Raw genomic sequence first — 24,932 nt, 5'->3', positions numbered from 1 at the left:
AATAAAAAGTCCCCGAAATGCCTTAATTTAATTAATTTAATCTAGCATTTTAAGGCATTTCTGGTACTTTTTATTTTTTTGCATTTTAAGGCATTTTTATGGTGATATTTTGAAATATACAGATAAAATATTTTTGGGTTTTTTTTTGCACAAATCATTCACTTGGCAGCATGTTTTTGGGCATAAACTTGTATTTAAAGGCATTTCTGGGACTTTTTATTTATAACGTACCCCACAGAACGAGCCACTTCTTCACTAACGGCTAAAGTCGCAACACCCAAAATGTTTGGAACAGTCAAACCAAACGGTCTTCGTGCACATATTTAGTGGTCAAATAACAAAGCACTATCTTGTACAATTCAATAACACGCCAAATGAAGCGACACGTGCGTCTCAAACAGGCTACTGTTTAGAACCGGCTGCCAAACTCCGCGGATCAGCAGCGTGCAGACAATTTAAAACAAACCGTTCACACGCTCGGAATACTTGTCCTTCACATGACGCTTTAATCGCCAAAGTGAAGAAAACCAGAGATGGAAAAACTGTACGTAACGTCGTAATAATAGCATACCTTTTGCCTTGACACAACATCATTCTGCAACCATCACCGGGCCACTGCCAATATTATTTAATGTTACCTCTACACAGAAAAGACCACTCTTGGGCCCAACCAACTGAAACATTTGGGAGGGGAGAATTTCCTTCAGATGGTAGAACCCATCTAATCTGCTGTGATGTTGCGGCTGCAATGGAGACAACGCAAGAATATATATATATATATATATATGTGTGTGAATCACCCATCAAGGCGCAACGAGTAGGCTGCGTTATCTAAGTATGTCAGCAGGTGGCGGCATGCGCCTAAAAACGTTGATCGTGAGCCGCAATTAAACCAAAACGTCAGGTCTCGACATCGCCTAAGTGACATTCATGTGTTCAAAGAAGAACTTCTTCGACAGACATATACAGTGTTTTACAGCGTGTCTGTAAAGAAAGAAACTCTATTTAGTTAATGTTTCTTATATTCTTTTGTTGTTTAATATATTGACAACAAGGTAAATAAGACCAATAGGATCGTGAATAGTTGTTTCATGAGTTGAGTGTATCGTTAATTCCGAATATACACATATAAACACACCAGTACACAGTGAATAGAACCTGTATTTGTTCCAGCTTTCCCATTCATCCTTCTGTTTTCTGACTTGCGTTGTCATGGTAACAACAGTTGAATCCTCAGCAGATTGTGTGTTTGAAAGAACACTTCCCACCAGCAGTGAGGGCGATCCTGCGCCCCCTTCTGATAAATAAAAAACATCACGTTAATTTTACAATTTAAGAAATAAAACCTGAAAGATGGCTGAACAACAGGACGAGAGCTCAGGTGAATTGTAAACATCAAACTGTTCCTGGACTTCCTGGTGGTTCCATCTGTCAAAAGTCGACTTTGTAGCAGAGTCCATTGTTCACTGGAAGGGTCGCAGACCTCTGTGCTAAACTGTGTGATTCCTTTCACTATTTTTCACCAATGTTAAGGACTTTTTTTGTGTGAAGTATTGCCTGTTGGTCAAATGACTGTTTGAGAATTTAATTTAATGTTTGACAATGCTGTTGTTACATTGTAAACAAATTATGGCAATAAAACTAGTTTTTTTTTGTCTTTAACAGTACGAGTTAACGAGTTTTCCACTGTTGCGGATGTTGTTCAGTGAAATCAGAGTCAGGTTGGAGACACAGTCATGTGAATTTACTTCTCCTATTTTATTTTTTTATTCCAACAGTTTTTTTTCTTCACGGTCAAAGTCGAGCAACAAAAACTAAGAAAAATAAAAACGGAAGATTAGACGAGACACTTTTTTTTTTTTTCTTTTCAGGCAAATGACAATCAGGTACAAATCCAAAGAGCACACGGAGCCTGGGTGGGCAAGAGGAACCGATTCATAAATAAATATTCATCAAGGCCATTCAAGTGAAATAAACACAGATACCAAACATCTGCAGTTTTCCTCAAAAGGAAACACTTGGAAAGAAAAAGAACCAAAACATCTTAGTTCATCTGGATACATTCGCGACGACACCACAAAAAAGTTGCATGATGGGAAGTCTGTCCCGCAACATGGTCACAGAAGCAGCAGGGCAACATGAAAATACTGAGTACAAACTGTAGAAAACATACATGCTTCTTTTTTTATATACACAAGTTTTTCTCTTTTTAAATATAGATTTTATCTTTTTCTCTGTGTAAAATAAGAAAGAGATTAAAGCCATATTCTGCTCAGAGACAGCTGACAGCTTCACCTTTAACACCAACTTTTTTCAACATGAAACATATCTGGCATGCAGTGACCGACAACCTGGGGCACCTGTAACTTTAGCAACCTGCACTGGAAACCTTAAACACCTGGGGAAAAACAAGAACCTGTAAGAACGTCAGCATCACGAACCTGCTGCGATAACTTCGGCAATTTGCAACGTCAGCAACATGTAACGACGAGCTGCTGCGACAACACAGAACACAGAATTTCACAGACATTTTACAACAACCTAAAACTTTCTGGAATACCTGAAAACTTGGAATGTCAGCTATGTAAACCAGTTTAACATCAACATGCTGTGACAACCTCAACCATCAGCAATCTGGAAGATCTAGAACATCAAGATCTATGTTTTGGAATCACATTGACAAAAGGCAACATCAACAACCTGGAAAAATCAAACTGGGTCATTTTTGAAGTGTGAAAATGACTAACTGAAGAATTGAGAAACTAGAAGAACAAAAGGAACTCCAGGGATAAAACACTGACAACCCAGAATGACAACTAGGAATCTGGAATAAAACCTGACATTGTAGAACAATGATGACTTGGAATAACATTGGAGAAACAGCATCAACTCACAGTGGACACTGACAACATTGCATGATAGAATTGACCGTCTGAAACATCATCAACTTTTAGAAATATTTCAGAGCATTGTCCAAACAATGACAACCTGGAACAAACAGTAAGAACACAAAGACGACCTGGAACACCAATCAGTGGAATGTTCAGTGATAAGCCCTGGAATAAACTCTGGAAAATCTGGAACTACCATCAATATCCTTAAAGCTCATAATATTGATGTGGAACATTGGAACACTAGTGAAAAAAAAGAGCATCAACATCACAGAACTTCACCCACATGAAAAATTGATGACTGGGATCAATCAGTGACAAATTGGAAAGATCAGCGACATACCGTAACAATCAACGATAGAAGAAGAATGGAATAAAACGGCTAGGATTTGGAAAATCAACCACCTGGAGTGGTGGTGGAGTTGAAAGAATCATTAAAAAAAAAAACAATGACTAGAAAGCCATGAATATTATTATTCTGGAAGAAACAGCAACACTTATCCTGGAATTCCCGGTGATGTTTTGGTATAAATGTCAACAAGCAGCAACATTTCCGACATGGAAGATCCACAAGTGAGGATAAAAGGTAAACAAGCTGAAGGACGTCCGGTTTAAGAACGTGGACAAACCAAACAGGATAGTTACGACCTGGAAGTGATGTCCATGTCAAAGTGGACAGTGTGGAACACATACTCTGGAATAATGAGATAATATTCATGATAATAATCATATAACAAACCTGGAATCAACCTCTAAAATCGACAACACAAAACCTGCAATGATTTGAAACTCCAGAAAAGAGATCAATAGACTTTACCAGACAACTGACAAACGAACATCAACGAACCTGCACTGACAACCTGGAATAAACATTGACAACCTTGAGTACAACACCAACCACTCCAAGATGGATCACGACAACCCAATGAGAGCACCGAAAACCTGGAACATCAACCCAAAAATGACCAACAATGGGAACTTATGGAGCTCAGTACACCAAATAAAATACTACAAAGATGCCAAACGCAGACAACCTGGAGTTTCAACAAACGGAAACATCAGCAGTGAAGACGTGACCATGCAGAACATCGACAACCTAAAGCAGAGGCAACATATACAATTTGCAATGTCTGCGCATCCAACCAAGAAATTGACGTTCTTGTTTTGTTTTTTGTTCAGTATGAAAATGTAACATTGACCACATGGACTGAGAGTAGAAACTCATTTCAACAAAAAGTATCAACCAAGCCAGGTCCATCTCAGGTCTGAGGTTCTCAGGTCAGGTGTTACAGGAGACCAGGTGTTGCAGGTTCAACGTCAATCATGGTCACATGAAACGTTTGAACTGACGAATGAAAACATCGTAGAGAATGACAGAACAGGACAGAACCCAGGTTCATGGACATGGTCACATCTCAGAGTGGAGAATATGGCTTTAATTAAAACATGAACATTTGAATATTTTATCTTTTTTCAACAAACGTTGATTCAAGTGACAAGGTCAAAAAAAAAGGATATAAAGAAGTCACGTGGACAAAATAAAATTTGCAGCATGGAAATACGTCAGGTGACACAAGGAGGCGGGGCTTCACAACAAGGGGTGTATGCAGAAAACCAATGACCCTCATGTGACTCTGTGAGTGAAGACGGGAGCAAACGACAACAAGTCCACTGACATTTTTGTCTTTTAGATTTTCTGAACCATAACACAAAGTCTGTTTGGCTTTCAGAGTCACGTAAAGAGTCCCATGATGCTTTGCTGCAGCGTCTGAAAGTCTGACGAGAAGCACATAACAAAGAAAAAAAGTTCAAACATCTTATCGTCTGGTTTTCTGTTGGCAGAAAACACAGGAGATCTATCACAGGAGGTCTATTTCAACCTCGTCACTGCCAACACTGATGAACCGACATGGTGACATCACCAAGTCGCCATAGCTTTACGTCCTCACTGTAGCACCTGAAAGCCAAGAGAAGAAAAGAACCCACCAACAACCAAACTCGTCAAAACCAGAAAACAACTGCCAAAAAGAAATATCAGACCAAACTATTGCTAAATATTAGAAAAAAACATTTCAGGCTGGAAGGGATCAAACACACACAAACATGGACAAATGTTCTTACCGTTGATAACTGGTCAAATTAACCTGTTGAAAGGAAACACACATGAACTAGTGAGTTTCTTTCTCTTTTTGTCAGCACAACAGCACAGCAAACTACATGACTTTCTGGCAGGTCATGTGACCAGCTTCTGGTACTTACTGTTGGGGTCCACGTTCTCACACAACTCCGTCTTGGCCTCACCGTTGGGCCTGCAGCCGGCCTTGTGGGAGAGTCGTGATGTCATGGTAGCAGCAGTGACGACGGCTTTGAAAGAACGTTTCCTTTTCTGAACGTTGAGCTGCGGCTTGAAGATAATGACGTAGACCTTTGGAACAAAGAGCATCCCGAGTGCCACAGAGGCGCTGAGGTTCATGGAGATGGTCAGTGTGGTGGTCTGGATGTAGAGCTGTAGGGGGCGGAGTCAGAGGAGAAGTGGCGTTACTTTAACTGTAAACTTACCAAGAAGCTGGGGTCTTATGGACCAGGTAGTGTATGTAGGTAGGTGGTTAGCATATTGTTTGACATGAAAGTACTTTAGTACATCTAGGTGCCATGTGTATTAGAATTATTCCTACAGCAGACATTTATAGTCTGACCTCTAGAGCATTAATGGAGTTACTGCATGGAGGTTGTGACATTTTTAGTTGATTGTTTCAAAAACATTTAACCCCCCATTTTCCCCCACAAATGTATAGCTTGTGCATGAGAGTGACCCTCACATGATTTATCCCTGCAGAAAATGTTGTGTTCAGTGTTTTCAGTCATTTTGACGTGGCAGGCCTTTCTATTCGTTTGAACGTCAGACTTATTATCGCACTGCTTTCTGAGAACATTGTGAAACTGATCTGTGGTGCAATTGAGGTTGGGGACTTCTGGTCTACAGGACCCTGGGGTTTACTGCTGCCCCATGTGGCCTACGTTAGATCAACAACATCTGTGTGATGTGCAGGACATTTGGTAAAAATCCTGAATCTGAGGCGGAGCTCTGCACGGCAGCCTACCAGGGTTGTTTTTGATTTCACTTTGCCTCAGAGCAGCAGAAGCAGCAACAGCAACAGCAGCAGCAGCAGCAGCAGCAGCAGCAGCACAGCTGGACAGCATCATTAATGTTTTATGAACAGTGTATATTGCACAGTGTCCAGTGCTGCGGCCCCAAGAATCTGACGGATGGAGATTATTGTCCTGGGATGAATGAATGTATGAATGAAGAGGTGCAGCCTGGCTGTTACGGCCTCCCCTCTGTGGAATACTGTAATGTTACGAGCTGGCTGTCCCCGTCTGATTAACGTCTGTTGGCAGAGATGGAGGGAGTAGATGAGAGCAGCTAAGGTGGCGCTAAAGCAATCAACAGAATTTTAAAAGAGCTGTAACACTTTTTTGTGGTAACATTTAGCTGTTTCTCATTTAAGATTTTTATTCTTCTCCTATAACATTTTCACCTAAATTTTTTACAAATTTCTTTATCCATGTTTTGCTATGTTTTAAGGACAGTTTTACTTTTTATAAGAATCTGGATATTTCCCTGATAATCTTTGAAAAAAAGAGGAATGTGTTACCATTTCAGATCAAATCTCAAGTTATATAAGTTAAATATTTTTAATATAATGCAAGCATTGTAATTTTACTAATGTAAACTGGTAAATATTTTTAATATAATGCAAGCATTTTTAAATTGAGTAACTAATTCAGGAGACAATCTCATTAGGTGATTTAAAAGCCTCTCAGTGACACCAGAGAAATCGTTTTTAAAAGAGAAAACTATGATTAATAACAGTCAAAGTGAAATTAGATGCAGGTCAGTTAGCATTACAAGGTAAATTCAATATTTACATCACGCAACCTGCCTGCACTGACCTGGAAATGCAGCAGCAGCAGCAGCAGCAGCAGCAGGTCATGACTCATTGAGATATTCCCATGTCTGTATTTATGTGCAGGTCACACACTGGTTTAAAGTATAAGTGGAACATTTTGTTCTGTCCCTGATGGAACGGAGGTTGATGTTCCTGCGGTGTCCTCGGAGAACAGTCAGAGACTGTTCCTGTTTCTCCACAGGACACACAGAGTGTGTGTGGTGTGTGTGTGTGTGTGTGTGTGTACACAGCTGGACATCAGTTGTCTTTGCTTACTTTTTGTCCCTTTCCTGTTATTCCACTTTTTGACTGCTGTGTTGTGAAACTACAACAGAATTAAGTGTACAATTTAATATAAACCTTGGATTATAATTAGAGGTATTTGATAAACTGCCACATGGGGGCGGAGGGTTTTTTTTTTTCTCACGCTGTGTCTTCCTCTATTGGGAAGTAGAAGAACTGGAATGACAATTAAAATAATTCAACCACCTGCTGTGATTGGCTCCAGCCTTCCTGCCTACATTACAAATACCTACACTCTGGGTCACAGATTTGATCCAGTAAATGTCTGTTCACCATATTTGCCAAACATGGTTTCTATGTCCTCCAGCAGGGCGGATAACGTCCACAGCCCTGCAGGATGTTAGGTCCGTTCCAGACAGAAGCCCAGAGAGTGTTTTCTCACTCTTACTTGAAAAATATGCTGAAATGCACTTTAAAGGTTAAATCCGTCACTTTTCACTGAACATGATTTTCTCTGAGCTGTGTTCACTGACCTGAGGACAGTTGATGCTGTCGTCTGGACATCGATCTCAGGGACAGAGTCATTTTAAAGACTAGACGTGTCACTGGGTAGAACTTTACTGATGGACTGGTGTGTTTGTTAAGCGTGACATTATTATGTTGGTGCTTGTTCGGCACAGACTGCAACACCGCAGACGTGAGTGCAGCATAAAATCTAGACCTCGCCGATCGAAACTGAGCCCTTAGAGGACCTCACCAACATGCACGTGTGATGTGGACTTTTAAGGATCTGAGAGTGAGCAGGATGTGAGAAGGACGTTCTGTCCTGAATCTTAAATATTATCAGGACCAAACTCACATTTATGCAGCTTTTATACAGTAAGAGATAGCTAAATAAAAAAGATATTCTTACTGTTAGCTGTTTATCTTTAAAGCAGTATAAAAGCATGAATCACAACATGGTTCCCAGCTAAATTTTAGCTGGTTTGATTAAATTAGCTACAGTATAGGAAAGTAATTAGCTTGATAAAAATCCCAGGAGAGTAGTCAACTTACAAAGAGGTTTTATGTGAGACCCAGTTTGGCTAACCATTAGTGCTCTGCCATTACATTTCCCCCTCGAAATAAAGGAATGTGCGTGACATGTGGTTCTAAGTTCTCTACCCAGAAAATTCAAGTCTCTTCACAGAACTACACAGTCAACTGTGCCCCTCAGGTGACACCAACAACCCCCCACCCCCCTCTTCACACCTTGACAGTGTGTGAATACACACAGTGTGGGAATACGACATCCTGTCAGTGGATCAGAGTGATGATACCTCACGTTACCATAGCAACTCTCCATTCAAGAGTACAGCCCAGTAAAGGAGAAGTATCAGGGTATTTGAGCAGTCAAACAGAAGATTAGGAGGTTCTAAGGTGAGAACTGACAAATATTCAAGAAACCAAGAGAATGCACTGGTGTAGTTCTACAGTTCTAAAGTGAAATGCTCAGAATGACTAAGAACCTACATGTAAATCCTCTTAGAATTTCTTCTAGAATTTAGATGAAGCCTAAATCATTAACAAAACATGAGGTTCTTCAGAAGACTGTCTGAACTGTCTCTTCAAATAACGAAATGGTTTGTCAAGAAACAAGTATTTTCCAGGTTCCTCCTCAGATTGAAGAAGTACTATTTACATTCTTTTCATCTCTATGTGCTTTCATTCTTTTTTTTCTCACCTTTTCTGCAGACTGGGCTGTACCAAAGAAGATAGGTATGAATGCCAACCATACGATGCAGGTGGTGTACATGGTGAAGCCGATGGGCTTGGCTTCGTTAAAGTTCTCAGGGACGCCGCGAGTCTTTATGGCATAGACAGTACATGTCACCATCAGCAGGATGCTGTAACCAAGTGAGCAGATGATCTGCAGGTCTGTGATGTCACACTTTAGGACGCCACGGGCCTGGATGGGGTCTACGGTCTTCTGCTCGTCATAGTCGATAATAGTGTTGGGAGGATCCACCCCAAACCAGATGAAGACACCCAGCAGCTGCAGTGAGATGAGGCTGGAAGCGATGGCCAGCTGTGAGGTGGGACTGATCAGCTTAGGTGGCGTCACCGACTTTTTCCCCTCCTCAAATATGCGATAAATACGGTTGGTTTTGGTGAGGAGCGCAGCGTAGCTGATGCACATGCCCAGACCCAGGAAGATCCTCCTGAAGGAGCACACACCTACGTCTGGTTTGGCGATCATGAGGAAGGTGATGATGTAGCACAGGAAAATTCCTGTCAACAGGACGTAACTCAGCTCCCGACCCGATGCACGAACAATGGGTGTGTCATTGTACCGAATGAAGGTAGCCATGACGAATATGGTGGCAATGATGCCAAGCATGGCCAGGAAAACAGGTATGACAGCCCAGGGCGAGCTCCACTCTAGGTTGGTGATGGGAATAGGCTGGCAGCCTGTGCGGTTGGCATCAGGTCGCATGTTGTAAGAGCAGAGTTTACAGGTGAACTCGTTGAGCTGATACTGGTAGCCATCACAGGATTCGCAGTGCCAGCAGCACGGGATGCCCTTCACCACCTTCTTCCTCTCTCCGCTCCGACATGGAAGGCTGCAGACAGAGCTGGGAATCTCCCGCTCTCCACTGGGCCACTGCAGGTCCTCCATCTGTGGGACACAGGACAGCAGTCAGTCAACATGAGTCACAAGAGAAAACATCAACCCTACGTAGGCCAGTCAGCTCACCTGACAACACTACAAAGAGGCTAAAAAGAACTGAGCTGCTTCTGCTGCACTGACAAGGAACAACTAGACCAAAGATGCAACGATACACATCTACAAATATGTTGTAGATGTTGCTGTATGATGCTGTAACCATGGTAACATGTCACATCCTTTAGAAAAATGTAGTTATCTAAGCCTTTGTTCCTGGAGGGTAGTGGAAGTAAAACATCACTGTGCCGTTGGATTTTATTTCACTTCACACGCTACATGTAGGAGAAGCAGAGCATTAGTCTGAGAAAAGTAGCAATTAGGCATAAGCCTTTGATGATTGGAGAGCTCAAAGAAAGAACAGAACAGTAGCCGAATTTTAATTAAAACAACAGCAACAATGATGTAACACTAAATAAAGTGAACAAATGTCAAGTCCAGAAAGGGAACAATATTCATAAAAAAAAATTTGCATACTAGCTTAATAAACTGCGCAAATAACAACTATAGTCCATAGGTAAGTAAATGTTAGCCAAACATATGCAAAAATTATAGGAAACTAGCTCAAAACCTACCAAAAACTAGTAATTAAATTGCTAATTGTCAACTTGAAAAAGAGCTTAACATTTGACAAAAAGAGAAAAAAAGTTTTAAAGTGATCCAGGAAGTGAAGGGTTAAAGCCTGAAATATTGATCACAGGCACAGAAATATGATAATTTACCAGTGAGAGTAACACGTCAAACTACATGAAAGCAGCTGTCTACTGTTGAAAAACTCTGCACTAGACCTTTAAAGACACACCCTCAGAGTTTGAGAGTGAAGACCTTTAGATAAATACTATCTTTGTCTTTTTAAGGGTCACTGTGTCTGACGAGCCTGGCTGTGTTTTTTCCACTTCAGAAACATCAAAAACTCTTCAGCATCACGATCATCCTCATCATCGACAGCAGCAGCAGCGACAGCAGCAGCAGCAGCAGGGACAGCAGCAGCAGCATCGTCGTCTACATCCCTCGTGTTTGACAGTTAGAAGGTGAAAGTGACCCGACGGCGGCTCTTATCTGACTGCGACGGCAGAGGAACGTCTGCCGCTCGTCTTTCATGTGACTCACAGAGAGACGTCGGCAGCCAGCAGAGCGGCCTCATTAGTGCTAATGAAATCTGACCTTCATCTGTGACACAGACGTCGCTCTCGGCTCTGCTCTGACTCAGATGGAGAAGATGATGTGGAAGCTGATGGTCCTGATGCTGATGCTGCTGCAGGTCCTGGAGCAGTAGGACTCATGAACAGAGCAAATGATTTTGAACTCTTTGAAAGAAGAGTTTCCTTGTACAAAAGTCGGAATCACACATGCATTTAAATGAAGCGTAGTTAAAAGTAGGCCTGTGATGTTGAGATCAGTAACTGATTCATACACTCCAGCCCATAGGTGGGGGTGATGCTCCTAAAGTTTTTTTTACATGCAGAAAAGAAGATGCAGAGAATGTGGCAGGTGGTTACAGCACATCACTTACTGTAATAGATCCTGGTTTTAGTTTTTAAGGATTGTCTGATCACTGCAGTACATCAGGTCTTCTCTACTCCATCAACATAAAACATGTTGCTGTACCACTGACACCAGAGCTAACGTCAGCTACAACAGTCCTGGTACAGACACCAGAACTAGCTTTAGCTACAACAGTCCTGGTACAGACACCAGAGCTAACGTCAGCTACAACAGTCCTGGTACAGACACCAGAGCTAACATTAGCTACAACACTTCAATGTAGTTAACATTCAAGAAACCAATTAGTTTAAGATTAACTAAAACATAGCAAAGGTGGCCTACAGTTAGCTGAAAAACTGCAAAAAGATAATTCCCTGCCGATGACCGAGAGTGAGCAATATGATGCAGAAAAATCTTAACATTTAGGGTTAAAAAATAATTTGTTAGCTAAATTATGGTGAGCTCACTGTACACTGACACTGACTGTTTAAAATGTAACTAAAATAGTATAGTAGTTTTACAGTGGTACAAAAATGTTTTGTTCCCTCTTACTCTGCTGATGTTACTGTTCTAAACTAAAGCTTTTAAAAATGTTTCTAATCAAATTCATTCAAAGGTGAGAAAAACAAATGGCGGTCGATTAGAGCAGAAAGGAGTGTTTTCATTTTATGTCACTGAATGAAGTGGAGTCACAACATGTCACACAGGTGATCGCAGCATAGACCCAGAGGAACAACAACACTGTGGATCCAAAGACAGTGATGTGTAGTGAGGAATTACTGCTCCCAGCTTTAAATCACAGCTAATGCTCTTTGTCTGTTCCAACCTAAAAAACAAAACACGTTTTCTGTATTTTGGTGGAACAGACAGACCAACAACAGCAGGTAGGGGTCAGTGTTTCACACCTGGTTTTATCTGTGACTAATCCAAATGATGGAATTAATAATCTGGAAAAACGACCAACAGTCTCGTGTACTTCAGTCATTACTGTTCGTCTCGACAGTGTTTGTAGAACGGATGGAGAGTTTCTTTCAGTCCAGTCGTGTCCTCAACAATATTCATCAGTCTACAGTCCGGAACAATCCATTTGACTGTCGTGTCAGTCATACTGTCTTCTTCTCTTCCACTGGTCCAACAGTGATCTGATCAGGACATCTACTCCGACCATATGTTTCCTCTGCTGAGATGACCTGACAACAACACAGTTCTAAAGTTCCACCTCACGGCAACCTGACAATTGTTATAACTTCACACAGATGGCGATGTGACCTGACAACACCTCCACATTAATTTAAAGGCCGAGAAATTTCATGATAAGATCTGGATGATGACCTCTGACAACTGAGACAACCACACAGACAACCACAGACAACCTTTGACAACTGGAACAAATTTGCCACATGAGCACTGCTGTATCTAGAACTGTTTGGTTCTGTTGTGCTGGGCTCCTCCTTAGGGCAGAGCAGTAAAAATTTACTTCGATGCATTGCCATTGACAAATGATTTAATAACAAAGGTCTTCAGGTTTTAATACACAGGGAACTTCTGGCAATTTATAAAAATCTTTACCATGTTTTCAAATGTATCTAGAGTACTCATTTTTCTTTCAGATGACAGTGGACAGAACATGTAAAATAAAATAGATTCAGTAGGTGGCAGTAATGCAATTAACGGCATGTGGTCTGCTGGTAAATAAATCATAAACAATAAAGTCAGATTCTTTTTTTCCCCAGTACTGATCCAGTGTCCAGTAGTCGGGGACACTGGATCAAAAAGAAACAAGAATGGAATCATTGTCCTGACATGCTTCTCTTTTCCCCTGGGCTTCTCCTCACAGCTTGACTCCAGCAGTGTGGTGATCCTACACATATGCCTGATTTTTTTTTCTATTGCTTTATGTCGTGGGGGCGGGGGTTGAAGAAGCACTGACAGTTGGGTAAAGCGTAGAGAAATAAGAAAGTAGGAGGGAGAAGCTAACAAGCTCACAGATTAACAGCACCCACCACCATCAAACAGAAACCCACAGTCTGATTAAAGTTATTTGGGAACAGAACGTCTCCCCTCGCTGCTGAGGGATTATTGAGCTTCTAACAAAAAAAAAAAGAAAAGAAAAGAAAGAAAAAGGTCGTACAGCTGCAGAGGCTCAGCAAAAGTCTGTGACACAAACAAAAGGCCTGAAAAAGCTGAACATCCTGCTGTATCTGCACAGACAGGACACATTTGGACCTGAGCGTATTCATCCTTTCACACCTTCACCTGAAACCAGCGCCTACACACTGACATCACAGCTGCCCAACGCTTTTATTGACGGTGTCGTCTGACAGCAGAGCAGAGGTCTGTCAGCGAATGATAAGAGCAGGTCGAGAGAGGCAGGCAGAAAGAGAGAGAAAGGAGGGGTGAGAAGCAGGATAAATCCCTGCCTTTATTCCGTTCAATCCAAAAGAAAAATCTATTCTTTAGCTTGAGCTTTTATTTGTTTCTTTCTTGTGCTTTCATCTACAGAGAAAAAGTTTCAGACTGACTAACCCGCACTGACCTGGGGGTGTCTGAAAAGATCTGAATAACAACCTGGCCATCCAGAAACCCCTCACCACATCTACAAGAAGACCCCAGAAGAACCTGACAGCTGTGAGCTGTGGGTCAGTGAGTCTGTCTACCAAAAGATGTGGGTTTGATACTCCACACTTGTCCAGTGGAGGCATAGACAAACAACGGACCTTAAGGCCCATCAAACGTTGGTACAAAGTTGTTGGAGAAATGATTGATTTGAATTCATTTTTATCCAGTACTGCAGTTCCTCAACTGTTACTGTAATGTCTCCAGATAGTGACAGGGGGAATGTACCTTCACTTGAATGAGGCCCATCTCTCTGCGTTACAGGACACAACTACTCAACAGTTTTGCTGGGGTCTTAGCATCGTCAGCTAGCATAGCACTGCTTAAAAACTGACTTGAACATGCCTGCATGCTACAGCACCAGGAGCATGCTGCTAATTTGTTAAGATTCAAGATGTTAGCATCTAATGCTACATGCTATATGCTTTTAATGGTCTTCATTATTTGGTTAATCAGTAGCCAGTCACAAATATTTGTTAAAAATAAACGAATGCTTACAAATATAAATATATTTTAATTTAGAAACTGAGCTTTTAATTGTGCACTTAGCGCCACCTCTGAGGCATGAAAGAGATCCAAGATAATAGCAAACACACAAAAAAAACCCCATTATAGTTTCTAAACAAAATGGCATACCTTATAAGAGTCTGATACCTCATGTCCCTACAACGTTACCTAATTTTAATAATGTAAGATTAACTAACACATATTTGTCTTTGTTTTCCAGGTTATTATTTTATTTCAATAAATTTCCTCCTGAGCAGTGCATTAACATTCAGGACTGAGTGTGGTTCAATGGAATCTATTGGAGGATTATTTGTGCTAATGTCAGTGGGTCAGAGGTTTGAAGATGACTCAGAGCTGAGGTGTGTTTTTCCCTATCAGCAGAGTGTGACGTCACTGTTCAGTCTTATCAGTACGCCTGGAGTGGTACTCCTACTGTCTGGGACTAACAATCCAAAGACTTTGGCATGAACTCAGCTGTGGTATATTTATGGTTCAGCTAAAATACCTGACTCATCTCAGACAGGAGTTCGCTCCACAACCGACACACTTCCTGTATGAACTAATCTACATTGATAACAACTAGCTAGCTGTTAGTCTTGTGGGCCGACCCAGGGAGACATAGATGACAGGTCCACAGAGTAACCCATCATATTTGGATAACGTTTTTTACTATACTGTTTTTTTTTATTTCTAATTTGTCCCCCTTTAGTCAGAGAAGTGGGTTGAACTCACATTGATTTGCAGTGTCTCCGTCCACTGTCCAATCACATGGTAGCCTGGACCGGTCACGTTGTTCAACTGGTACTGGAAAAGGTCGTAGCGCCCAGGAGCATCTCCATTACGGTTAAACGTCACTGCTGTGCCAGCACTTCCTGTGGAAATGAAGCAACCAAACAGTCAACCAGTCAGTCAGTCAACCAACCAAACCAACCAACCAATCAAATCAAATATGGTGAAATCTTTGCTTATTTGCTTGAAGCTGAGGTGATGGTTCATTTTTAGGTGAGTTAAATGCTGTTAATAAACAATATGTTAAAGCAAGAAATTATTTTCTTTGTTGTCATCTGTTGCAAACGTTAATTAATTAGCATTAGCTGACTTGTGTTAGCACTGTGTTGTGGACCTTTAAAGACTCACCGTTGAAGCTGACACTCCGGACATACTTGAGGAGTTTCTTCCCTCCGGCTTGTTCCATCTCAGGACAGATCCCAGAATTCTCAGGGCACAAGTCTTTCTGCATGTTATGCAGAGCGTGGGCCATGGCGTAGACGGCATCAATCACAAACTGGACCTTTCCTTCCTGCTCGTACTTAGAGTCAATGCCGATGCGCTCCTGACCTGAGACACAGAGACCAGGAAGTCAGAACAAGACCAAAACCGTGGACATGTCCATGTGTAGACACGAGCAGATATTTAAGACTATTACAAAGAACGACAATGACTCAAACTGAAGAGGATTTAACAGACAGAGAGGAAGACAGAGAGGAAGACGAAGAGAAAGACAGAGAGACAGATAGACAGGCAGAAAGACAAACAGGCAGACAGTTATATAGAGAGACAAACCGACCGGTGCACTTCCTGCTGCTGTCGTCTTTCTTGGACGAGCTCATTAGTTTACAGTTGAAGTTTTCTTCCCAGTACTCGGCAAACCACACATTCCTCCGGTTGTTCTCTAGAGTCCGTGAGGTGAAGTAGGCATCGAAGCCTGGAGACAGCAGGCGCAGGGAACATCAACAACAACTATCAGTGAAAAGTCTGAAGCACACATATGTCATCTGATTTGATTTAAGTCAATAGAATATTGCAATAGTTTATGCTTATTTTGATTGTTATGAAGAAGAATATAACAAACATAATTACAAAAAACATAATTCATAAAACCAGAGAAAATGTCAGTGTTGCCAAAGAATTAAAAGAGAAAAATCAGAAAAGTTTGCAGAAGTCTTGTGGAAATGAGGACATCAGTATTTGGGGACAGTCACAGTGGTGGAAGAAACGTAGATGCAAAGTTTTGTAAGTAGGAGTAAAATATTGTGATAAAAAAAACAAGTCAGAGTAGAAAAATACAGAAAAGCAGAAACGGCATCCCTGTTGGCTGTGTTATAGAAAAGTGACAAAAGAAATACTCCAAAATAAAAAATACTGATACAAGAAGGAAGTAAAGACTAGTAGTGTGGAGGAGGTTTTAGGGAAGAAACCATGAGAAAGAAACATGTTTAATGTAATAAAATGAAATGAAATGAAAATAAATAAATACGTTTAACGTTCAGAGAAGTTTACAGAAAAGTTTTGAAATATCAAAATGTCGTAGAGGTCTTAAATGTCCAAAGGTAGTGGAGGATTTAGAAGAACGATTGACAAAAACAGATTCTTTAACAGCGCCGTTTTGATCGAGTCACTGGGAAAATGAGACCTCTATGATGTTCACTGACAGCTGCGTCTCCTCGCATCAGTCAGAACAGGAAATGAAGTCGTTTATCTTGAGAGTAAGAGGAAAGAGGTGCTCTCCATCTTCTGGTTTAGTGATACTGGGGACATGACCTACACTTGCTCAAATATGGTTATAATCTCCCACAAGGAGAGAATTCAATCACACACACACACGTGCACATACACACACACACACACAGTCGGTGTGACTAACCATTAGCCATTTCTCACCTTAGTATTTATAAAAACGTTAAAATACATACATTTTATAAATACATTTTATACAAAGTTTATCTCATTTTGACTGACAACACAGACACAAAACAGTCTATATATTTGTATATTAATATTTAATATACAATTTCTTTAATTACATCCATCAAAACATTTGGCTAACTTTTAGCTCAAATAAATAACTTGTTGACTGCTCCCAATCATCGGTGAGCTAAGGTTTGACTGACTAATTCTATTTAACTAAATTTTTTATTTTTATTTTAAATAATGTTACTTGTTTTTATTTCATCATTTTGCTAACTAGACATTTCTTTCATTTTTACCGCTTTCATTTATTTTAGATTTATTTTGGCAATTGTTATGAACTTACTTTTTATTAGTTTGATATACATTCACTTGTGTCTGTTCGTTTACCTGCTATGACTTTCATCTGTATTGACTAATGACTTTTTAGCTCCTTCTTGTGTTCTGTTGACTCACCACTGATGGTGGCTCTCTTAGGCAGAATAGTAATGGCTCCCACAGCTGCGTCCTCCAGCTGCTGGATGGGGCTGTTTTTGGCGCCCCAACTGTCAGAACCGATCCACAGGAAGTGACCCACCTGGTCTGCACGCTTGGTGGCATTCAGGATCCCCCTATGCTCACACGGACACACACACACACACACACCCATAAAAGTTACCAAAGTACGGGCAAAGAAAAGTCTCCAAAAGCTCCACAGAAATATACAATGAATTAACTAAATTAGCCCCCATCTAAACATCAAAAACAGATATAAACAAATATATTGATCATATGAAATTGAATAGTATTGTTATAAAAATGGGTTAAATAACCCAGTGCAAAAGTCCAATCAAAACTCTGCCAATCATCAGGCAGACAGTCCAACCAAAACTCTGCCAATCATCAGGCAGACAGACAGAAATTTCAAATAAATCTTGTTGTATTTTTCAGAACCAGGTTTTTTTTTTTCTTTCCTGTTTCAGTTTGACTGATGGTTTGTTTGACTGTGATATAATACTAACTTAATCCTTTCCTGCTTTGGTTCAGTCTGGTATTGATTTCATTCTTATTGGTTTTAAATATGAACTTCTTTTTCTCTAATCTTTCTGACTTTGCAGCAGAAATGTGTCGACAGCTTTCATTGTGGCAGACAGAGAACAAACATGTTGTAATGTGACAGCAGACGAAGCTGGCGTCAAACGCCGACATGAAAAATTCACTTTTGTCTTTTTCTTTTCTGCAGAACAAAGGGGAAATGAGACAGGAAGGTTTTTTTCATTCAACAGTCAGAGCCAAGAAATGACACGTTCGGGAAAACTGTGATTTTTAAACAACCAGGAAAGGATTAGGAAGGAACTGAGGATTGACCTGAGGATTTTCAAAAACTGATCAGAAATGGAAGCACAGACCAGGTGACACTAACATGACCACCATGCCTGCTCACCTGATGTCCTCATCGGATGTGAACAGGATGACAGCACGAGCTTGCTGGTTGTCCAGCAGCAGACGGATGATCTTATCAAAGACAGCGGGACTGTTGTCGTGAGGAACCTTCACAGACTGAGCGATGCAGATCCCACCTGAGGAGACAGGAAGGGGGCAAAGACCAGCAAGTGTTAAATAACCGAGAAAATGAAAAACATGTTTTAATCACATAATATCAATAAGCAACAAGGAAATAGGTTTTTTTATGTAAAGAAATAAATTGGAAATCAATAGAAAACAATGAGAAAATTATCAGGAAACACACACACACATTCAAGTGTGAAGGAGGATTAGGTTTGCTCTAATGAGTTATATTATATAATATTATATTGAATTAGATAAGATCAGATTAGATTTTTAAGTAGTCCTTTGTTCATCCCACAATGGGAACAGTTACAATTTTGTCATCGACTATGGTGTGTATGGAGTGTTTTTTTTTGTATAAAAGTCTGATATTGAACCAATATATGTTCAGACAGCCATCAAGCCGAACTGAGGTAAATATGTTTAGAAGTTTCTTCTTCAACTCCAGGCTGAAGCCAGGAGGAGCTGTTTTCCCTTTGACCTTACAGAAATCACATACCGTCCCTTTACATGGCATTAAAGTGTAGCCGAGCACAGTGGGAGAATGATGAACTTCCTGACGTGTTCACTTCCTGCTCTCAGCCTTGAAAAAATGACGCACCATGACGCGACCTTGTGAGTTCTGACGCTTGCAGCCCATAAATTAAGCTTTCAGAGGCTGGAGAGGAATGAGGCCATAAGTCAGCACACACACATACACACACACGCTCAGAGACAAACACACCGTCTCTCACACACACACTCAGAGTGGAAGCAGAGAATGATCACCTGGATCAATATTTGGTCGTAGTAAAACAGATAAATCTGACTGTTGGCTCAGAGCAAGGAGTCGTTAGCGCGAGGCCGCAGACGATGCCGTGATTTGTGTCTCGTTACGAGAGTGTAACGAGAACAGCGGCAGCCGTCAGCTGTTTAATGGAAGACGAACCAGGGAAGGTCAGAGTCAGAGAGGAAAGGAGGAAAACAAATCCTCAGCCGGGCCTTCACGGCTGTCAACCGCTGAGGAAAAGTAACAGTGGGAAATGTCTAACGTCTTCATGACTCATTGGTTTTTATCATGAGATACAAAGAAGGCAGTGAGGGGATTTTTTTATATATATATACTCCTAGGAAAAATGAGTTCTGGAGTGATCAGAAAGTTTGACTTTGATTAAAAACAAACAGCTGAAGGAACTAAAGAATAACAAAATAATATAAAATAAATGACAAAAGCTCCCTTTCGTTATCATTAAATTTATATACCATTACATTTGGTGTTGATAGCTTGGGGCTTGAGTGTTGTCAAGCTACTGGACTGTTTAGTTAGCTGTTAACCATAACCTTACCAACTGAGAAAGCAGCCAAGGGCTGTTTTGTTGGTGTAAGTATAAATTATGGTGTTTAACATTTAACGTTTAGTAAATTGATTAATATGGAGTATGCATTTATTGTACTTATTAGCAATTATTGTATTATTATTTATTAGTATTATGGTGCTCTGTTTTATTAGTTTGTGCAGTTAGAATAATGCTAATGTCGATGGTCTTTTTTTTTTTTTTTATGAACCAAAATCTTATGTAGCTCCATTTTGTTTTTACAGTGGTCATTGTGTATGACTTAGGTACACTTTTTATCAATAAAAAGAACACAATCTCATATAGTTTTGTTTAAATTGTGTACATTCACCTGCAGGTTTAGACTGTCCTTAACTTCAATAAGAAGCAGGTGTTTTCTGCAAACGTAGCCACCAGAGCTAACGTTAGCTCCAACCGTCCTGGGACAAGACAAAGGTGTATTCAGGCCTCAATAGACCAGATGACAGGGTCAAATAGGTCTTCAAATGTTGAATACAGCAGCTGTTATTGTACAGTGAGTTTGCAGTAATCTGTCAATGTAGTAGACGGTGAAAAGTGTACAGTAAACATGAACATATGGCCAAGTCATAAAAACAAAGTCCAATTTGATCACCAACACTGGGTCAGAATGTTGTGTCTAGTGCCCTCTATCATTCAGAAAGTGTTCCTGACACTCATGCCTCACTACCTTTAACAACCTGAACTGTACCTTTAACACCAGAGAGTCATTAGTTCCGACGTGGCTGAGACAACTCAGTGTGGTTTTTGGAAACATCTGTTGTCAGCAGCTGGACGCTGCGGTGATCAGATCTGGGGACGAGTTTGCAGAGACATTAACCAGCTGGACATTTGTGTCATGTGACCTGGTGGTCGTTTTTATATTCTCTAACAGAGCAGCAGCAGCAGCGTCAGTAAAGATGAACAAGGCTGTTAACGATCCTCAGAGACGCCCGTGCTCAGCAGAACCGAGCTGCCAGAACAGAACAGAATCTGCAGGAAAAAGTGCTGCTGTAATTTCAGCCAATGAAAATTTAACTTTATCTGTCATTAAATATTTAAACACAGCACTGACTCTGGGGTTTCTGCTCCCATTTATTATCTGCGCTTTAGCCTAGGTTTCCCAGCATGCTCTGAGAAGAATGTGCACCTGCACAAGAGACACACAATGTCATCAGTGCTGTATCTAGAAATTAGTTTAACAATATCAGCGAATTAACATTTAACAGCTTAGCACTTAGTAGGATATATATGGTAACATGCAGCTAACATGTTAGCAGTTCTATTTTATATGCTCACAAATGTTTGCAATAAGTAATTATTTGTCTATTGTAATTACTAGAATACTCATTATGACAGAAAATTACTTTTATTTTGTTGCTGTTTGTGTCTGACTACATACTGTACATACAGACAGACAGTGGCCCAAGTGAGGGGTAATGGGTGTCATTATGTGTAACATAACGACAAAGGCGTAAATGTGCGATACAACTGCTGCCGTTAATTAATTGATGTGTGGATAACAAATAATTGATGTGCTATTTTAGTTGCTATTCTTTGCATCACATTTGAAGATGCTGCACGTGGCATTAGAGTGTGCATTCTAATAACTGAACGTACACACACATTCACACCTATATTCAATTCAACCTGATCCTGTACACACACATAGACAGATCACCAGTAGAAACTGGGGTTTGAACCTGTGATCTTCATGCCATAGGGCAGAAGCACTAACTCTTCTTTTACCGTTGCTTAACATTTGCTCTGCCGTAAGTTAGTTAACAAAGGCAGAGCCGTGATGCTAACAGTTGACAGACTCTTTATAAAGTCCTAGGTTGGCATTAGTTGAATGGAAACAAATGTTAACAGTTAACACTTAGTAGTTTGTAATATCTGTTGTGGTTAAAATGTTTGTGTTGCTCAAATTTGCTAACAGTTAGCATGATTTGGCTAAAGCCAGCATTTGTTAATCCACCGTCAGTCCTGACATTCCGTGATATTTTTTTTTAATTCAGAATTTGGAACTTGTAATGTCTGTGTTATTGAAACGTTATCTGGAGTAGATAAGACAGAAACAAAGACACCAGATCAGCACCTCTCTAAAAACCCTCTGATGAACTGGTAATCACTTCAGTCTGTTTCTAATCTGAAGATAATGACAGCGGAGACGCTCAGCAGCAGATCCTGGCTCTAATCCTTCCACTAACACTCATTTAATAACAGAACTGAGTCCATTATTGACCTGAGAGATGGAAATCTGAACGGAGAAGCTGAAACAGAAGGAAATCAAGAGCAGCATTTTTCTGGGATTTTTGTTTGATCAACAACATCACACACAAATAAATATACTGATCCCATCAGTGGCTCATATCTGGTACTCACGCTGTGACTAATCCCACTTCTATGGTCTGTATGGTCGAACAATGGACCACTAGATTGATTTTTGAACTGAAACAAACAAGTTGTCATGTGAACAGCACAACAAGAATTAATGACATATCTGGGACTTTTCATCCTTTGCAGCAATTACAGCATGGAGCGCCAGTGTAATAGTCATGATGTATTTATGTTGTCGTGCAGGGATTCATTGTTCACAGGTATGGTAGGAGGAGGAGAGAGAGGGAGAGAGAGAGAGAGAGAAGAGCAAAAAAGGGAGAGGGAAAGCGGTGCGAGAGAGCAAAAGGAGCGATTGGGGAAAAGTTAATGAGAAGTTCAGCATGAGCACTGTTATTGACTGTTTGTAATAAAAGTTCTAGAAAAGAAAAAGGTCTGTTGGAGGGACATTACAATATGCTTGTTGCGCACAGTCTCCTCCAATTCAAGCTCCACGCTGTTTTTGTTTTCTGACTTATCAGTCATTTGTAAAAAGGCATGCTTAAGAATATGTGGGATTTGTGAAAGTAATGCGCATTAAAAATAGGACAGTTTATGTTCACACACACACACGCGCGTGGAGCTAAACTGATAGTAGTTTTATGATTTCACGCCTGATTTAGTTAATACGGAATCGAAGCCCCCGTCTGGAGGAGGATTAGTTAAGTGAACACAGCATAAATAAAACTCAGAGTTAACAGTCAAGCCTGATTTATTTTGAATTGAAATAAAAATTGTATTTATTTCAAACAAATACAAACTCAGAGAGTTGTTTGTGTATTATTTTCCACTTTAGTTCCTTTATGTTAATAATACAACTCTCTCTTTAAGGATGACTGTGTCGCCCTTTTTTCAGAAATAAAAGGTTGTTGTTCAATATTATCTGGCATTGTGTTCATTGAAATTTTCTATGTATCGACATAAATATAACAAGTAGTAGTGGTGTCCATATCAGGAAAGAAAAGTGGTATGGAACACACCTAGTCCAAAGTCAAACATCTTCGGGTCCTTCAAATTGATGTGACTCCTCTGCGTGTGTGTGTGTGTGCCCGCGTGTGTGTATATACAGACTTATAAGTGTTTACAGAGTGTGTCGGTGTGATGGATGGAATGATGTGTACAGTTATGACTGTGGCCCAGCTGATGAATGAGTCCACACTCTGTATTCCACTGACTCCAGTTCTGCTGCAGTTCTAAGTTCTTCTGACACGTCACACATTAGGAAAAACTCAGAGCTCTTTCTTCTGATGCATGAATATCAGATTTATCATCTGTTCCTCTGAGATGGGCTTCAAACTAACTCAGGCCTCCATCAGTTTCACAGGAAAATGAAAATGTTTGTTGCTCTTATCTCGGACCTTTCAGGATTAGATTAGTTTATCTGGGCTGCAGCTCGCTGACTCAGTTTATCTAAAAGACAAATGGAAGTTTCTGTTATTTGTTTTTATCTCCAACTGTTGTCTCAGGGCAAAAAAACTAGGTCGGCTGATTATGTTTTTCTCTCACTCGCAGATGTAGTAGTGAATAGTAGTGGAAGTGTAAATAATGTCAAGGAAAAACCAGTTTGAACCAGTATGAAACCAGTGTAAACATTACATCACACCACAACAATAGAATTGAGAGGTAAACCAGCTGAAACAGAGACAAACATTTAGTCGAACAAACATTATGAACTGTCAATCAAACTGTACCAGGGTCAGAGGAAGGACGTCTAATGAGCCACTGATGGCGTGTATTCAAGACCCTGTTGTAACCTTACAGGCTAACGAGACAATATATTAGCTGGTGTCGCTAAATCCTCTGCAGATTAATGATGGATGAGGTGACGGTGGGTTTAAGTGAAAACATCTGCTCAAAACAAACCTAAAAGTCTGTTTGGTTTTAAACTTAAACACCTCTGCTTTAAAAAAAAAAATCTGTTAGCTTTTGTCTACAAACCCGTATAAACATGATCACAACTGTTAGACAGCCTGATCAACAGTCGAGATGGTCAAAACTTACTGCAGTAGCTGTGAGGTTAAACCACTGACTTCCTCTGTAGACTTTGGTGTAGTAGAGTTAGCTTGTTGTTATGAAGTCTTTAAAATTAGGATTAGGTCTCTCTCTCTCTCTCTCTCTCTCTCTCTCTATGTTAATGAAATGTTGACAATTCCAGGTGAGTTTGTTATAGCAGCAGGGAGCATTTAGTTGTTCTTTAACACTAAAAATACTATAGTCGTCTATTAACCGCTGTATGGTTATTACACAGAAGATTTACAGTGATCTGCTGGATCACTGCTGCCTCTTGTGGTTGGTTTGTGTCACTGAGGGAACAAAAAGAACAAATTTCAACTCAGTAATGGTGGGTCTAACAGCGGGGTGGACTGTTTGTACATTGTTGAAAAAAATCTAAGTGCGATTGTTCTAGCAGCAGGGGGCGCACACAGTGGGGTAAGCTGCAGTTTTGTATCAAAAATGTTTGGACCAAATTAAAACTGAGGGTTTGGACTGTAAGGCCTGTATGAGTGTGTGCTGAGAGTTTCTTCTTCTTCTTTTTTTTTTAATTCTGCAGCTTCTTCTTCTTTATGAAGAAGCCTCAGGATCCTGCTGCCTT

General features: G+C 40.4%; 1 protein-coding gene across 6 annotated transcripts in view; it reads right to left on the bottom strand.

Moving 5' to 3' along the window:
• Positions 1 to 868: 868 nt before the first annotated feature.
• The window catches only part of grm7 (glutamate metabotropic receptor 7), a 68,099-nt gene continuing 44,035 nt past the window's right edge, over positions 869 to 24,932 (bottom strand). For 4 of the 6 annotated variants that reach the window (XM_025059990.1, XM_025059991.1, XM_008320769.3 and 1 more), the window contains 9 exons: positions 18,508 to 18,643; positions 17,541 to 17,695; positions 15,964 to 16,101; positions 15,534 to 15,734; positions 15,129 to 15,268; positions 8,808 to 9,743; positions 5,151 to 5,397; positions 5,013 to 5,035; positions 871 to 4,848 (listed from right to left, as the gene is read on the bottom strand). In XM_025059990.1, the coding sequence (XP_024915758.1) occupies positions 5,031 to 5,035; positions 5,151 to 5,397; positions 8,808 to 9,743; positions 15,129 to 15,268; positions 15,534 to 15,734; positions 15,964 to 16,101; positions 17,541 to 17,695; positions 18,508 to 18,643 (1,958 nt within the window). In that variant the 3' untranslated portion in view covers positions 871 to 4,848; positions 5,013 to 5,030. Of the gene's footprint in view, positions 4,849 to 5,012; positions 5,036 to 5,150; positions 5,398 to 8,807; positions 9,744 to 15,128; positions 15,269 to 15,533; positions 15,735 to 15,963; positions 16,102 to 17,540; positions 17,696 to 18,507; positions 18,644 to 24,932 lie in introns of all 6 variants that reach the window. The other 2 variants (XM_008320766.3, XM_008320767.3) reach the window with 2 other exon arrangements.

The sequence above is a fragment of the Cynoglossus semilaevis genome, chromosome 11 (assembly GCF_000523025.1).
Source record: "Cynoglossus semilaevis isolate Cse_v1.0 chromosome 11, Cse_v1.0, whole genome shotgun sequence".
Classification (NCBI taxonomy): Eukaryota; Metazoa; Chordata; class Actinopteri; order Pleuronectiformes; family Cynoglossidae; genus Cynoglossus; species Cynoglossus semilaevis.
The sequence above is the reverse complement of the archived record's forward strand: the minus strand, read 5'-3'. Positions and strand labels throughout refer to the sequence as shown.